This window comes from Tachysurus vachellii, chromosome 10 (assembly GCF_030014155.1).
Source record: "Tachysurus vachellii isolate PV-2020 chromosome 10, HZAU_Pvac_v1, whole genome shotgun sequence".
Taxonomy (NCBI): domain Eukaryota; kingdom Metazoa; phylum Chordata; class Actinopteri; order Siluriformes; family Bagridae; genus Tachysurus; species Tachysurus vachellii.
Window position 1 is genome coordinate 20,991,305 of NC_083469.1, and position 18,275 is coordinate 21,009,579.

Genomic DNA, 18,275 nt, shown 5'->3' on the forward strand with positions numbered 1-18,275 from the left:
GAGGCACGGGGAGAACATGGAAACTCCACACACACAAGGCGGAGGCGGGAATCGAACCCCCAACCCTGGAGGTGTGAGGCGAACATGTTAATCACTAAGCCACCGTGCCCCCCACAAACACAACAGACTTCTGCTATTAAGTGAGCGTAAACATAACTAAAGTAGTATAAAGTGCAAACACAAGAAACACAACACCTTGACACATGAAACACAACACCTTCACCAAGCCACTTTTACCCCAACCAGTACCAGAATCAATAACCTGCAATTTTAGGAACGCTGAAACATTACTTGCACGTTTCCAACACAGTGTATGTAAATCGTTTGCCGAAAGCTCAGGAAACCCTTAAATATTTGGCTCTGTTTTCAGCCTGTTACTAGCTTTAAAAACTGGCATAAATGAGGGGTTCGTTCTGTTAAATGTTGTTTCCTGCTTCAGGATTAAAATAATACCCATGTGGTTCTTGAGATGTTAAGGGTCAAAGCTCAACCTATAAATGTTAGTGGTTTTATTAAAGGGTGGTAAAACACGATTTCACTTTTCTAACTTTAGCTAGTGTGTAATGTTCCTGTTTGAGCATAAACAACATCTGCAAAGTTACAACGTTCAAAGTTTTAAGCAAAGGGAGATATTTGCTTTTAAAGAAATCCATTTCTAAGGACTACAGCAAACGGCCGGTAAGGACTACACGACATTCCTCCAGGGTTGCTGACGTCACTAACCCCGATATTTACATAAACCCCTCCTCCGTGAATATTACATAAGGGGGGCGTGGCCATTTTATATTGCTGTGGAGAAGAGTTGTTGTGGTATAGTTAGTAGGCTGGAGTGTTGTTGCCACGATGCCGACGAAACGCTGTTATTTTCATCTGGATTGCAGGTCCACTTTGTTCAGCCTTCCTAGGGACGGGGAAGTTAGGGATCAATGGTTAAAATTTATTTTTAACTCGGCCCGTCATAATTATTACCCAAATCTCGCTCTCTGTGCTGCACATTTTACGGAGGAAAGCTTCCGCAATCTTCGCGAGTTCAATGCAGGATTCGCCCAACGGCTTGTCCTGAAAGATGGAGCAGTTCCAACTTTAAAAACAGAAGCTGTTTACGGGCCACAACCTGTAAGTATGATTTATTATATTCATTGTTTATAATACCACCAAAGCACAGACTACTGGTAAAGGTAAGGGGCGTGACGTTTCCGAAAAACGCGCACTAGGCGGTTAGCGAATCACAACACACTGGGCCAGCTAACCAATCAAAGCCCAATGCTATTTTTGAGGGACTGGCTTCATAGACCCCGGAAGCCATCAGACCGTTTTACAAGGAGGGACAGAGCAGTGTAGAATAAAGGGAAAATATATGAAAAATAATGCATTTTTTTAAAAAACGAAGCATGAACACATGTTACAGTGCACCGCACAAACACAATCAAGCCTTCGAAAAAACGTGTTTTACCACCCCTTTAATCCCTGACCTAGATCAGGAATCGATACAGACTAATTGAAACATACTGTATGGGCATGACCATGGACGTTAATATGGAGTTGGCCCCCTTTGTGGGTATAACAGCCTCCACTCTTCTGAAATCTTTCTATAAGATTTTAAAGTATGTCTGGGGTATTTTTGCCCATTCGGTTAAAAAGCATTTGTGTGGTCAGGTGCTGATGTTGGAAGACAAGGCCTGGCTCGCAAATGACATACCATTTCGTCTCAAGGTATTCAGTCACCGGAGCTCCCCAAACTATACTTGTCAAACTGTGTACTTATGGACTTTGTTCCTGCTGGAACAGGAAAGGATCTTTCCCCAAATTGTTGCCACAAATTTGGAAGCATTCAATTTAATATTATGTAATTTAATATATGTCTTTGCATTCTGTAACATTAAGATTACCCTTCACTGGAAGTAAGAGTTCTAGCGACAACCCTGGAAAAACAGCTGCAGACCATTATCCCTGCACTGGATAATTTACTGTTGGCTCTATGCATTCAGGTTCAAGACAGTTCCCTGGTGTCCATCAAACCCGGATTTGTCCATCAGACTGCCGGATACTGAAGTGTGATTCATCAGAGGCCACTGTTCAGTCCAGTGGTGTCATGATTTACCAGTCCAGTTGATGCTTGCCATTGCACATAGCGATTTTAGGCTTATGTGCAGCTGTTCAGCCATGGAAACCCATTTTATGAAGCACTTGAGCACTTGGCAGTCTCACACATTGAGTTTGCATGACTTACTTCTTTGTGGCTTATCTGCTGTACAGTATATCCTCAATGCTTTCATTTCACAATAATGACACAATTGACTGGGGCAGATCTAGAGTTCTTATCTGTAGAGATTGCATGGTTGCTTCATTGATTTTTCCTTAATTTTATGTGGCTGAAATAAATGAACTCTTAGGGTGTCTTAGGGGTGTCCATATAATTCTGGCCATATAGTGCACACACATATATATATATATATATATATATATATATATATATATATATATATATATATATATAATATATATATATATATATATATATAATATATATATATATATATATATGTGTGTGTGTGTGTGTGTGTATATATATATATACATACATACATACATACATACATACATACATACATACATACATACATATATATTATATATAATATATAACATATGTGTGTGTATGTATATGTATATATTCTGTATATATTATTTAACATTTAGTCATTCATTATGTCTTTTTCTTTGTCTTTGTCTCTCTGTATCTCTCTCTCTCTCTCTCTCTCTGTCTCTCTGTCTCTCTCTCTCTCTCTCTCTCTCTCTCTCTCTGTCTCTCTCTCTCTCTCTCTCTCTGTCTCTCTCTCTCTCTCTCTCTGTCTCTCTCTCTCTCTCTGTCTCTCAGTTGTGGAGCTGTTGTCAGCAGACAGCACCAAGGCCAGCTGCTGGCAGAACCATAAGCTGCGGCAACACGAGGAGCAGTGGAAAGAGGACGACTGCACGTTCTGCCAGTGCGTGGACGGCGAGACGCACTGCACAGCCATGGTGTGCAAACAAAGCTGCCATAACCCTGTCAAGATCCCTGGCGAGTGTTGCCCTTTCTGTGAGGGTAGGAACACATTAACACACACGCACATAAAAACAGACAAGTTCTTAGGTCACTTTTATTGTAAACACACACTAACACACACATACACACAATTTATTATTCACACTCAGTCTAACCAAAATTCCCAAATGCAAACACGCTTTCTCCCACTTCCTGCCGTGAGGAAAAATGTCTCAACAACTAATCATAAAGCCACTCAGAGTACGCTAACTATTTACACATTTTAAATGTCTGCTGGCTCATAACAGTTGCATGACCACACGCAGCCAGTGAGAATGTGTTTTTACCAGTCAAACTGCATGCTTAATTGTGCAGAACAGACTTCCACTGCAAAAAAAAAAAAAGATTTCCCTTCAGATAACATTATAAACTACACATTTAAAGCAAAGCCCTGGTGAGGGGTTTATTCTGATTGGTCAGAAAGTGTTGATTGGTCACAAGCATTGTGTTATCTTTGTATAGCAACACTAACACAGTAATAGTAATATACACTAACCAATAAAACAGATTAATGAATTGCATGTAAACATTGATCAAGCGTCTTTTTTGTTTTATTTTAAATGGGTCTGAGCATGAGGTATACAAATAAATTGAATTAAATTACTCCTAGGGGGCACGGTGGCTTAGTGGTTAGCACGTTTACCTCACACCTCCAGGGTTGTGGGTTTGATTCCCGCCTCCGCCTTGTGTGTGTGGAGTTTGCATGTTCTCCCCGTGCCTCGGGGGTTTCCTCCGGGTACTCCGGTTTACTCCCCTGGTCCAAAGACATGCATGGTAGGTTGATTGACATCTCTGGAAAATTGTCCGGAGTGAATGAGAGTGTGTGTGTGCCCTGTGATGGGTTGGCACTCCGTCCAGGGTGTATCCTGCCTTGATGCCCGATGACGCCTGAGATAGGCACAGGCTCCCCGTGACCCGAGGTAGTTCGGATAAGCGGTAGAAAACGAACGAACGAACGAAATTACTCCTAGATGTGCTGCTGTTATAAAACAATTAACTTCAAGATGGTAATTGCCTTTTTTCGCACTCCACAGAATCATTAATTATTGTCACTAGAGTATATCCGTTCACGTCTGTGAGGTCAAAGCATTCCATCAACACCACAGAACTATATATAGCAGAGAAACACTGCCTGGGTTGCATGTTTCTCTGTCATATGCTTTCATATGCATCTCAAGGTAGAGAAGAAAATAGCAGGATTTAGAACAGAAGAATATGGTGGATGAAGCATCATCAGGAAATGTGGAATTGGACTTTGTACAAAAACATGACAATTGGGCTCAATTTCAGTGTTTTTAGTGTTGTTAGTCTTGCTCGTGTGAAATAAAGATGGCCCCGATATGTAATAAAATAAGTGGTCTTGCCATATGTTGGGCTTAAAGATGTTAGTGTTTCACAGGTAATATGTGTCCTGCCACAAGAATAGTGCTTGAATAACCCTTGTATTTTCCTCGGGTCTATCTGACCCTGCTGGAAGGTTTAATGAAAGTTTAATGTGTCATATGTGGGTTTTCTTCCACATATTTGCCTGAAATTTACCAGGATTGTTCCACACCCACACCCACACCCACACACACACACACACACACACACACACACACAAATGTACCAAATGTAAGGCTGATCACACAGAATGGTGATAATTGTATAATTTTTGATTTATAAGCATTCAAGTCAATTTGACCTGTAAAAAACAAGTTTTATTATTTGCTGACATTAAAAATGGTCAAAATGGTTTCAAAACAATCTCCTGGCTTTGAAATAGACCAGCCTGTCATTGTGCATCAACTTTTGTGCCTCTATAGTGAAAATAATTCTAAATTTCTGTTTAGTTTTTTTTTTTACTAAAAAATGAGGCATTTTTGTATATAAATAAGGTTTATTATACCAAATATTTTTTTTTTTTTGCAAAATATATGTTAATATGTTGGAAACAAGTTAGACTAAAAAGGTGGGGGGAAAATGGCTATCATATATACTTCATTTTTTTTAATATGATTAAAAACGCTCCTAATTTGCATAGGAATTCAGGTAAGGAAAACAGGAAGGTTAATGACCAACACATTGGCCAAGCTTTAGGGGAAAAACCCTTTCATGTTGGGGTCAGTTGAAGAATATATATCTCTCTCTCTGTGTGTGTGTGTGTGTGTGTGTGTGTGTGTGTGTGTGTGTGTGTGTGTGTGTGTGTGTGTGTGTGTGTGTGTATAGGTGTGCTTAGGCAAATTTAGTGAACATTGACAACACAACCACACATTTATTTGCACATTCAAATGACAATGAATAAAAAACAGTGACACAGTAGTGAATGGAGCAGTCAACATATTCTTCGTCAAAATTCTTACCTCATGTCTTTGTACTTTACCTGTTCTCTCGCTTTCTCGCTTCTCCTTCACAAGCTTACTAAGCATATTTTATTTTTACATGTCTTCTTCTCACCACTCTGTCTCCTGGCGCTACCATTGTTTGTTCAGACTTCACGGCATTTAAAGGTGTCTCTTTTTATACATAGCAACATTTTGAGAGGTCTGGGCACAGAGCATGGCAGCTTGGGCTTAGAAGTATATAATGCAGTGTTGGTTGTGATTTTATGTGGTAAAAGTTATTTCAGGGATTTTAGAAGTATTGAGATTTATACAGATGTACTGTAAATAAGAAATTATGTAGGTACACAACATGACTGAAATGTTCTCTTTCATTTAAGTTCCCGTTAACGGAAATATCGAAAACACCAAGTTTTTAGCACATTAGCATACTGGCTAGCTAGCTTAGCTGATTTGTACATTCCTTTTAAAGGCAATTCCAGTAACTTTTTTGGTGACCTGACTTCCTTTTCATTTTTATTTGATGAGCTTTCTAATTTTAATCCTAAATTATATTCCTGAAAAGAACCATTTGTCACGATTATTCTTTTAGAGTCTGTGTATGTTTGAGAGTTTTTTTCTTGTACTAGAATTTGAACTAAAGCTCTTACACATGCATTGAAAATTGGAGAAGGTTTCCTTCTGTAATGTCCTGCAACATCCTGCTGTCACAATTCCAGCCTTCCAGACTTCTGGCTTAGAGAGTGTTAGGAACAGTTGGAACTACATTTAGCATGAACGGCAAATAAGGCAGGCAAATTAGTCTGATTTTGATGTAGCTCATGATTTCTGTAGCTCTGGTTAATCTAAATGCACAAAAGTGCTGTGTAATCCTTTTAAGGTAACTGCATGTGTAATGTCTCACCTTTCTATAGAGTGGTAGTGATCCAGTGGCACCAGCATGCATGTTTCTCCTCACAACTCATTAAAACATGCCTGCAGGCATTCCTTAGACTGCACAAGCTTTGCTCTTTATAGGTCGAACCTTCCAAATGGAACCCAACCTGCCTTCTTTAACAGGAGAATATTGTTCTAAGTGAACATAATTAGTAACAGCTCCTTTTGGTTCTCTGTCTGCCAGCATGGAGAGGCATTAGTGGGTTACACACGTGCCATCACAGCGAGCGCTGCCCGCGGAAACCACCCCTTAAGCTGAGGGTCTCGTTTTGACATCATCTAAATACCAACAGATGTGATGTCAGTGGTTTGGGGGGGAGAGACGACTGTAAAATTTGAACTACTGTGAGAGGCCGGTTCATTCCTCAAAGTTTCCAGATAAGGAGAATCACTGTGAGATAATCACGTCTGCGTTTATCTGTAATCACTAAAACCTGGAGAGTGCTGCTGCCAGTGATGTTAGCGTTTAAGCATGAATCTTATCACAGAATTGACATTTTGAAATGTATTCACATTCAACAGACAGCTGAGACTGTGATAAGTGTTGCTGCCTGGAAATGACAAAATTGGCCATGTGAAACAGTTTGGTGATTTTTTTTTTTATTACCAGCACTCACTCTCACTCACTCATTTTCTACCAATTATCCGAACTACCTCGGGCCACGGGGAGCCTGTGCCTACAGTATCTCAGGCATCAAGGCAGGATACACCCTGGACGGAGTGCCAACCCATCGCAGGGCACACACACACTCTCATTCACTCACGCAATCACACACTACGGACAATTTTCCAGAGATGCCAATCAACCTACCATGCATGTCTTTGGACCGGCGGAGGAAACCAGAGTACCCGGAGGAAACCCCCGAGGCACGGGGAGAACATGCAAACTCCACACACACAAGGCGGAGGTGGGAATCGAACCCCCAACCCTGGAGGTGTGAGGCGAACGTGCTAATCACTAAGCCACCGTGCCCCCCTAGTACCAGCAATACTACTAAAAGTAAAAATGTGATTACTGGCATAGACAGAAATAGTTTTACTGTATGCCAAGACTATATGGTAATACTATACTCTATGGTATACAGCAAGACTCTTTCTTTTCTGGCACCAAAGTGGTGGAATGAACTTCCCATAGAACTTTTGAACATTTAAGTCACTGGCCATCTTCAAACGACAGGTGAAGACCTACCTCTTCCTGAAACACATATTTTCCCTGTTTGTTTTGGGTGTATATTAAAATGAACAATACCTAAGTCTGTAACCTAGAGAATCAGTGTTAATGTATTCATTGATAATGAATTCAAAGAACGTTTGTATGTCAATCTGGTTAAGTGTGTCTGCCAAATGCTGTCAATCTAAATGTTTATTGGAACCTCTAAATTAAATTACATACTGTCACTTAGCCTGAGCTTTGTCTAAAATGCTATTTTTACAGCACTTGATCTCTTCCATCTTTCCATTTACTACCCAAGCTTGCCTTCTATCTCAGATTTTGCATAAACTTGTCAACCAACATTTTTTTTTTCTCTTTATACAGTACGAATGAATAACAAACCAGTGATGTATTTCAGTCAGGTGTCAGGAAGCATCTAAGTAAAGAATCAACACTGACTATGTTTCTGTTCTGGTGCTGGTAAATATTAGCACAGCATTTGGCACTTTGATTTTAATAGACGGTCTTAAAAATAATTTCAAGTTCGTGTCTGGTTTGGAATTTATTTCACAGACAGCGACCACTTTGTTAGCCAACATGGAAAGTTTTCAGAGCCTAAAAAGCTCTTAGGTCCACTGTTATTTTGCCTTTAGCTCCAGTGCCTTTTACGTTGGTGTTCACTTTTACAGTGATGGTGCATCATTATATTAATCAGTTCTTCCAGATTCAGATGTTCAACTATGTAAAATGGAAGAATGAGTAAAAGCCATATTTATTATTTTATCTGTTTATATATGTACTACATTAGAAAAAGCTAATGAATGTCCATCATATTTTAATATAATAATAATAATAAAAACTATTCATCAAATCATTTTAAAGGACATTCATCAAATCATTTTGTGTACTGTCTAAATGCAAAGATCTTTAATACAGAAGCATGAGTAAGTGTTTTTTCACATTATGTTCTTTCAGAGCCTTCGTATGAGACTGTGAGCCCATTACTGTGTCCCCCACTTGAAAACTGCTCTCTGTCAGGACATGAATGTCTTTTTGGATTTGAGCAGGATCACAATGGCTGTCTTCTCTGCCAGTGTCTAGCCAGTAAGTAAACGCCTGACCTTCCATATGCCACCTAGGCTTTCTTTATCAAATCATATGCATGGTCTGATCTCTGCTTTGACGTCAATATTTATACTAAATGGCTAAAGTATGTGGACTTCTGCACATCACACACATATGAGGCTGTTTCTCAAATTGTGCTACAAAGTTGTAGAGCACAATTGTATAATATGCCTTTATATGCTTTTGCATTAAGAATATCCTTTCACTGGATTTAAGAGGCCCAACCATGTTCCTGCAAACTGAGGTTTATGGTTGGAAGACGTTTTTAGTGTCCTACACAGAATCATGACCTAAACCCCACTAAACACCTTTGCGATGAACTGGACCCCAGACTTCCTGACCTAAACCCCACTAAACAGCTTTGCGATGAACTGGACCCCAGACTTCCTGAACAAACATCACTATTCTCTTGTAGTTGAATGAGCACAACTACAGCTACACTGTAGGATTTACTGCAAAGCCTTCCCCCAAGAGTGGAGGTTAATATAAGAGTAAAGGAGGGACTACATCTGGAATTAAATGATCAAAAAGCACGTATGAGTTGTATGGTCAGGTGTCCACAAACATGTGCAGTTAAGTTATACTGTATATAGGACATATCCAAAGTAAATGATCTCAATTTCAGTAGATAGATAGATAGATCTGTTAGATAGTGTCCAGAAAAGTAGAACAAATAAGATATAGTTGCATCTAAGCTTCTTTCCTTATACTTGTTTACTCCTCCCAATTCTTTGCAGAATGCCCCCGTGTCCTGGTATTTAAGCCCACTGTTTGAGTCTGTGGGTTCCTTTTTTGATTTTTATCTGCTATTCCAAATGATTCCACAAGTTTATTTAATAGAATTGGTGTCCAGTGATTTTATAAGCCAGTCAATGTGTCGGTAGTGATTCATCATGCTCCTGAAGCCCAGAGCATCCTATAGTTATTACCCTGGAGTGCTGTATTGCACTCTGCTTAGACACAAAGCACACCAGCTAACCTTAGAGTCAACAGAAAATTATCATACATTGGTTTTTATAGGGGGTCACTGTGGCTTAGTGGTTAGCACGTTCGCCTCACACCTCCAGGGTTGGGGGTTCGATTCCCGCCTCCGGCATTGTGTGTGTGGAGTTTGCATGTTCTCCCCGTGGCTCGGGGATTTCCTCCGGGTACTCCGGTTTCCTCCCCCGGTCCAAAGACATGCATGGTAGGTTGATTGGCATCTCTGGAAAATTGTCCGTAGTGTGTGATTGCGTGAGTGAATGAGAGTGTGTGTGTGCCCTGTGATGGGTTGGCACTCCGTCCAGGGTGTATCCTGCCTTGATGTCCGATGACGCCTGAGATAGGCACAGGCTCCCCGTGACCCGAGGTAGTTCCGATAAGTGGTAAAAAAATGAGTGAGCGTGAGACAGAGAGAGTGAGTGGTTTAGATAATAATTATATTAAGGCTCTGCTTTAGGAAGATATGACACATTTTTATCTGATTATCTATGTAAACCTGTCAGATTATACACACCATTAAGAAACATTAAGTGCCATTGTCTTTTTTTTTGTTGTTGTTGTTGTTTCAGACAACTCTTGCCCTAATCTGTCCGGCTACTGCAACAAGCAGTGCCCCATGGGATTTAAGAAGGATGACCGTGGTTGTAAAGTATGTGAATGCAGCACACCCTCTGAGTGCAGACCTTTGACCTGCAGAAAGACCTGCCCATATGGCTATGTGTAAGTCCACTGCTGCTTTAAATTGTTCGATATGTTTTCCTCTATCTCTAACCAAATGACCATAAGATCACTTGTGCGGGGTTTTGTCCCAAATAAATACCCTAAAGATTGCACAGTGTATGCCCAAGTATTACCCTTACATTTACATTTACAGCATTTTGCAGATGCCCTTATCCAAAGTGACTTACATTTATTTCATTAACACAACTGAATCGTTGAGGGTTAAGGGTTAAGAGCCTTGCTTAAAACTCATAAACCTTTTAATTAACAGTCCAGTGCTTTAACCACTGAGCACCCACTTCCCTTCATTACCTGATTTTACTTAGATAACATAGACTTGTACCTGAAATGTTCTTCTGTAACCTGATGCTCATACTGAACACTCTTCCAACATATTAATTTCTGTCTGACTTTATAGTACACATTCGCAGTACAGAGATGATTTAGATCCGAACTCTCCGGTGTCACCCAGAAAAGGATGTGTTCCCTTATGAGTCTGTTTCCTCTCAAGGTTTCTTCCTTATGTTATATAAGGGAGTTTTCTGAACAATTTAGAGTGTAATCCTCTAAACCCACTTGTACTGTTTAACCTTACTCTTTTAAAACTGTATACTGTAATGATATACATGTAGTCCCATTTTGAGTCTGCTTCCTTTCAAGGTTTCTTAATCATGATGTCTTGTGGATTTTTCTCTACTACCCACAGATACTTCACTTCTTAATTTCATTAAGCATCTCTGTGTTTCATAACAACAATCATTTATAATCATTACCTGATTCAGTGAAAGTCTTCCTCTTCTGAAGATGGGAATGATGGGGTATTCACCGAGTGCCAGTGACTGCCTCAGGGGAGAATACAAGCAGGAAGCACAGGCTTTATCCCACACTGAGATGCAGTTTTCTGGGAATCCTTTAATAAACCAGAGTACATTTATCCTTCTGTCCAGCTGTCTCTCCCTCTTATATATTTATACTGGCCCATGAAGAGACAAGGCTCTGCTTTGAATATGTTTGTTGTTTTGGGGTTTCATACGTTTGATGCTTCGGTGACTTCTCCAAAAATGATAAATGAGACCACACGTAGTTGGAAATGATTGCTATAAAAAGACTGTTGGTAATTCTTTTGCCTAACAATTCAGAAAATGGGCAGTGGAAGGTCATTACTGCTTCATCTGCCTGTTGCATGCTGATTGCAAATGGTCCAGTGCTGGCTCACACTTAATGATTCGTTTAGCTCACGTACCAACATGAAATCCAGAATCTGAATCAAACTGCTAAAACAATTCCATAATTCATCCTTGACCAGACAGTGTGTCAGAGCAAAGCTTGCAGCTTAGCACTTGTGCATATTGCTTGCATTTGGGTCATTTGCCCAGATACCAAATGCCATTGGAAAAAACCTGAACTATGGCTGCTTACTATTTGGCACTAAATACAATTGTAATTGACTCAACAGGCCCTAAGCATGTACCTAAGCAACACCGAATCTCCTGCTTTCTGGAAAGAAGAGACTCAATAGCATGACTTTGACAGTATTTGACCCGAGATTCTCTGCTTTCTGGGAAGAAGAGCCTCATTAGCATGACTTTTACAGTACGGTCCAAGTGAAAAATGTAAGGCCTAGTGTGATCACAGTGTGCATAGGGCAGGTTGTTTGAACGAAACATTTGGCACAGTGCAGTACCCCGGGCTTCTGAACAATAGGGGACTTAAATCGTTTCCCCTTCTCAGTGGAACTAAAATATCATCTGATCTGACAGGCTGTAACGAGGCTATTGGAAGAGGCACGGTGGAATTTGTCAAGCCAGCTATAGTCCCTGGTGAAATTCCACAGCCCGACTTTAAACAAAGCCCATTTTGAAAGGTCACAGGACAACCTGTGTTTGTACACCGTGAGTTTCCACCGTCCATTGACTTAATACACACAATTCTGCTGTTTCAGCAAGAGAGCAAAATCTCACTGCTACCGCACCGACCTGTTTATAGTGTACAAATTGGTGATAATCATCATGTGGTAGCCTAGTGGTTAAGGTGTTGGGCTACCAATCGGAAGGTTGTGAGTTCGTTTGGTAGCCTAGTGGTCAAGGTGTTGGGCTACCAATCGGAAGGTTGTGACTTCGATTCCTACGTCCACCAAGCTGCCATTGCTGGGCCCCTGAGCAAGGCCCATAATCTGTTAAGGTGTTGGGCTACCAATCGTAAGATTGTGAGTTTGTTTGGTAGCCTAGTGGTTAAGGTGTTGGGCTACCAATCGGAAGGTTGTGAGTTCGTTTGGTAGCCTAGTGGATAAGGTGTTGGGCTACCAATCGGAAGGTTGTGAGTTTGTTTCGTAGCCTAGTGGATAAGGTGTTGGGATACCAATCGGAAGGTTGTGACTTCGATTCCTACGTCCACCAAGCTGCCATTGCTGGGCCCCTGAGCAAGGCCCATAACCCTCAATTGCTCGGTTATACAAAAAAATGAGATAAAAATGTAAGTGGCCCTGGATAAGGGCGTCTGCTAAATGCTGTAAATGTAAATCATGAATGTGAGGAAGCAACACGTAACATAATTAATCCAGACTTTCCAAGATATAAAGGAATCAGTGGGCAATGTATAAAAATAAAGGGAAGATTCCCTCACCTCTGCATAGGATAATCAGGTCAGAAAACGAATGGATGAATTAACCAAATGAGTGACAGATTTGTTAGTATCATATAGAATCAGGTCAGACACGCACAAAAAATGTTACTGCATCTTAAAGCTGTGTTTCTTTGCACAAATGTTACACACCAGAATAGACATTTTCTTATCAGAAACTGTAAGAAATCGTTGAATCGCATAGTTAAGAGAAGTGCAGAGACTTTGTGTGTGCTTTGTTAGTAATGGAATTGTGTGTGCACCACATGGATCTTGCAAAATTTGGGGTGCTGCTTTTATCTGGACTCTTCAAAGAGAAGTAATATAGTAGGGAAGAAAGCAAAACCATATGCCCTGGTGTTTCTGGGCTTGACCATCTGGCTTTGTGGTCTTTACAGTGTACCTTTCATAATTAGCGACTGGGAAAGAGGGCGTTGTGTTGTTGACTTGTATTCCCATGTACACAGATTGCTCAGGGGGATTCTTAAAGGAAGGAGCAATAGGAATGGGTGAAGCTATGAACATATACTGTATGTAAGCATTATCATAACTCTAAACTCGGTGTAAGATTTTTGTTGTTGCGTCCGGACCTCCATGACTATTTGGTTTATAGTTGGCTTGGTTTGCTAAGGTCCTAGGCCTCGTAACATAACACTTCTGCTGGCAGTTTAGGATCATTTTTAGCTTTCAGGGGGCAATTAGGATGTAAGAAAAAAGTGAGTGCTTGTGACGAAAGGCAACTAAAGAATAAACCTAAAGGAGTAGAGGAGTGTTCAGATTTTGTTCTCATTTATTAATTTAAATATATATATATATATAAAAAACCCTTCCATTAGCTGAGGTTCCTCAACCTCAGCTACGTACATCCTTCAAGTTTAAAACTGATTTCAATTTGAGCTAAAAACAAAAAAAAAACACAGTTTGAATTTTTTGTTTGTATCTGCCTACAATAATTTCTAATTAATCTACTTGGTTCTGATTCTCAAAATATAAACCACGTAGAAGCCTAAGCTAAACCATCCTCACCCTGACCAAGGAGAAAATGAATGAACGCAGAATGTTCTTATACAGTATAATGGATGTGGTCTATGTCTCACATTGTTTGTCCTGTCTGCAGGAAATCAAAATAGTCCCTCTTGCGTGACTTATTTTGTTGCATCTCATGGAACCCCAGTCCAGATGTGCACACCTCTAGTCTCAACCAGATGTCCTGTGAACGTTTCTTGCAAGCTTTCTTTAAAAAGCAACCTAGAATAACGTGTCTCCTGTTCGTATCTTGTATTTATATCATTTAGAACAAGCTAGAAAATAGTCCTCAACCTAGAATGTTTAGTTAAGTAACTGTCTTTATCTGTGAGCACTAAGCAAGCTGGTGACTAATGCTAGCTTCCTACCTTGCGTGATAGTACGATTGTATTTCCACAGGAGAAATAAACATGGCTGTGAGATGTGTCGCTGCATTAAGTGTCCGCCCTTCACATGCGACAAGCAGTGCAGCGACGGCTATATGCAGAACAGAAAAGGCTGCCACATCTGCCTCTGCAAAGGTAAGTGAGTGGTCAAAACATTTACGTTACGTACATTATTAAGTGTTATTCGAAGATGTTGAAGGAATACAGGGGAACACGGTGGCTTAGTGGTTAGCACGTTCGCCTCACACCTCCAGGGTTGGGGGTTCGATTCCCGCCTCCACCTTGTGTGTGTGGAGTTTGCATGTTCTCCCCGGTGCCTCGGGGGTTTCCTCCGGGTACTCCGGTTTCCTCCCCCGGTCCAAAGATGGTAGGTTGATTGGCATCTCTGGAAAATTGTCCGTGATTGCGTGAGTGAATGAGAGTGTGTGTGCCCTGCGATGGGTTGGCACTCCGTCCAGGGTGTATCCTGCCTTGATGCCCGATGACGCCTGAGATAGGCACAGGCTCCCCGTGACCCGAGGTAGTTCGGATAAGCAGTAGAAGATGAATGAATGAGTGAGTGAAGGAATACATGACATTAAGCATGCTGTAAAGTAAGGAGAACTCCCTGATGTGTGTCTTTTGACTCAAATTATATTGTATATTACATACAGGATTAATGTAGAGGGCATTTTGAATCCCCTCTCAAGAGAAAAACGAGCCCATTCGTCTTTAACGCATGATCTATAGATGTCAGTTAAAGTAAAGATTGAATGAATTGAGATTGAATTTGAGTTTTTTTAATGCACATGGGTTTTGCTGATGGCCATAATGCAGCAAATAGTCATTTTCTGGTCACGGTATTGTGTAAGCCTCGTGTCTACAGTTGCAATGAGTTGTGTGATGTATAATAGATTTGCGTCACAGTGGCAGATACAATATAGAGATGAATATTTTTCTTTCAAAGTACACTTAAAAATCTTTCAATCTTTCACATCCTTCCAGTTCCTCAGTGAGAAATTGAGCTCGGGACTGGAACGATGACTGGCTCTTTTCAGCCAACACCATTAAAGCGTTTTTTTTTTTTAACTAAAAGGATGAATGAAAACAGCTCCACGTTCATGAAGATTTAATATAAAGTGCCTTTTAACAGTGCCGGCTTGAGATGATTTATTCTTATGAGTTAATTTTTGAAATGCTTCACTTTAGGATATACCCAGGGGTTTCTTTTAAGTGTAGACTTGAAGAGCACATCTTGAGTTGTTGAACTCTATCTTGAAACATCTGGATCAGTTCCCTGTCCTTTCTTCCTGTTAATAAATAAATGACTATTCTAGGACATGAAACAAACAAACGCATATCCGGGCCAGGGACTTGGTTTACATGGCACCTTGTGTGCAAATAAATATTCTCAAAGTATGTGTCCTCTCAGTTGTATTAAAGATAAAGCATATTTTTGGTACATATTTTGGGTATATATCTTTTGTGCATATGTAATTTTGGTAATAGTAATTATTTTCAAACCCCTACTATGAATTCACTTGTTTCCCGGTGGTAACAAAGTTAAATAGAGCAAGAATCAAGTTTTCTTCTAAGCTCATGGCAGAAAAACATCATTCCTAAAATCCTCTTAAAATACTGTATTAATAATGAAAAATAAACAAGGGCACGGTGGCTTAGTGGTTAGCACATTTGCCTCACACCTCCAGGGTCGGGGTTCGATTCCCGCCTCTGCCTTGTGTGTGTGGAGTTCGCATGTTCTCCCCGTGCCTCGGGGGTTTCCTCCGGGTACTCCGGTTTCCTCCCCCGGTCCAAAGACATGCATGGTAGGTTGATTGGCATCTCTGGAAAATTGTCCATAGTGTGTGATTGCGTGAGTGAATGAGAGTGTGTGTGCCCTGCGATGGGTTGGCACTCCGTCCAGGGTGTATCCTGCCTCGATGCCCGATGGCGCCTGAGATAGGCACAGGCTCCCTGTGACCCGAGGTAGTTCGGATAAGCGGTAGAAAATGAGTGAATGAATGAATAAACAAGTAAAATATGTGTAATTTTTTCTTCAGAGAGTGAGCGTGTTAGCACTACCGCTTCAGTGCCAGCGAGCAGCCACTGTCTGACTGCGAATGGCCAGCAGTTTGAAGAGGGCGAGAGCTGGCATGACGGCTGCAGGGACTGTTACTGCCATGCTGGACGTGAGATGTGTGTCCTCATCTCCTGCCCCGCTCCCAGCTGTACAAACCCAGTGCTCAGGTCGCATCAGTGCTGTCCCAGCTGTGAGGGTATGTACAAACCAGAGCAAAAGGATTTCATTGGCGTCAGAATTATTTATTAGTGTAACGATGGATTTAGTGGAGTTTGGAGCCGAACACACAATAATAACGTGGCAGTTCTTGATATTTAGTGGTTTGCCTGACAGCAAAAGAAAAGATGGCTATTTGTTATTGCAAGCATTTCTGCCTTCCTGTCCTTAACATAACTATTTAATTTTCCTGTCTCTATGGCAGTGTAATTGAGTGTGTCCTTCAGGTTTTGGCTTAAAAAACATCTTTACTAAAAACCTTCTCTAAAAGCTGCAAAGAGATCAGAAATAATCTGTAAGTATCAGTGTTTTCTGATTTAATTTCTTTCAGCAATTTCTTAATTACTAGCGTAACTACAAATTACTGTAAATAAAATTTTTTTGCTGATTTCATAGATATAATCGTTGGCCTAAATGTATGAGATGATGATGTAGGAGAGGTGTAGTGCTTCTGTTTGCCATTCAATTTAACTCAAAGGTTTTCTTTACAAATGATATTAGCAGTAAAAGAAAAGTTAACATGAATTTCAGAGTTTCTTAGTATTTATGTGGCACTTAATGTCTACAAATTTGCGGAAAAACTTACAACACAATTAAATCCAATCCATTGGCATGTAAGTCTGAAAAATCTTCAGTGGAAAGGATAAGACTCAAAGAAAACCTGACCTCTTGTACGAAGTACTGTAGTTAACGTGATCACTAGGACAAGTTTGCTTACATTTAAACGGAAGAAGGCGGGAAAAAATAACGTGACATTTTCCAATTTCTTCTTTGTTGCATTAAATAAAGAAAATTCATCGTGTGTACATTTACAAAGCTTCCATGTACAGTGTTGTGTACTTACTATAATAGCTATAATATTACTTACTTGGTGTATATAATACTATAATAGTACTTACTTGGTGTGAATGAACGGTTACAACAACAACAGAGACACCGACGGTGATTGTTGCCGTAAAACTGGCAAATTTAAACAGGATGGTATTTATAAAATAATATATTAAAAATATTCTTATATTTCTTGCAGTAAACCTAAAAATTTCCGCATATTCTTGGTTCATGTACTCTGATATTAACAAGGATAAGATTTGCTGCCAAAACTGAGTTATATTAGAAAAAGGCCATTGTCAGTTAAAGGTGGGATGTACGTTGTTTGAGAAATGCTTCAGAAAACTGAGTCGGGCCAACTAACAAAACAAACGTGTAGCCAATGAGCAGAAAGGGGCGGGGCTTGTCAATATGCAGTGGAGAGAGTGTTCAGTGGGCATGTCTGACATTAGCAGAAAGCGGTTTTAACATTGACATGGCTGATAAAAACAAAAAGCGAAAAAAGGCTTACGATAAGACAAGTAGAACCCGTGTTAATATAGGATCAGCTTTCCAGCGCTGGAGAGAACTGAACGTCTTCCGCGTGAAACGGAGCTAAACCTTTCACGGTACAACACACAGTACTACAAAAACACATTTGTATTACCATAGTATTACTCATTGAGTTCATTTATTGATAAAATATAGCCTCGGCCAGCTGCCCCAACAGGTTCCGCCATAATAGTTGCCTGGGTTACGTATGTATGTGTGGGGCGGAGCTATCAAAACAGGGGTGACACCCATTTGGGTTAGGGGCGTGTTTGTTTAGGTGATTTCAAATGTC

The 18,275-nt window shown here is 40.4% G+C and overlaps 1 protein-coding gene across 1 annotated transcript in view; it reads left to right on the plus strand.

Moving 5' to 3' along the window:
* LOC132852816 (cysteine-rich motor neuron 1 protein-like) overlaps positions 1–18,275 on the plus strand; it is a 65,343-nt gene that overhangs the window by 35,996 nt on the left and 11,072 nt on the right. Inside the window, exons 4-8 of the mRNA XM_060880263.1 lie at positions 2,879–3,082; positions 8,468–8,596; positions 10,168–10,318; positions 14,363–14,484; positions 16,389–16,604. Of these exons, the coding sequence (XP_060736246.1) occupies positions 2,879–3,082; positions 8,468–8,596; positions 10,168–10,318; positions 14,363–14,484; positions 16,389–16,604 (822 nt within the window). The remainder of the gene's footprint in view (positions 1–2,878; positions 3,083–8,467; positions 8,597–10,167; positions 10,319–14,362; positions 14,485–16,388; positions 16,605–18,275) is intronic.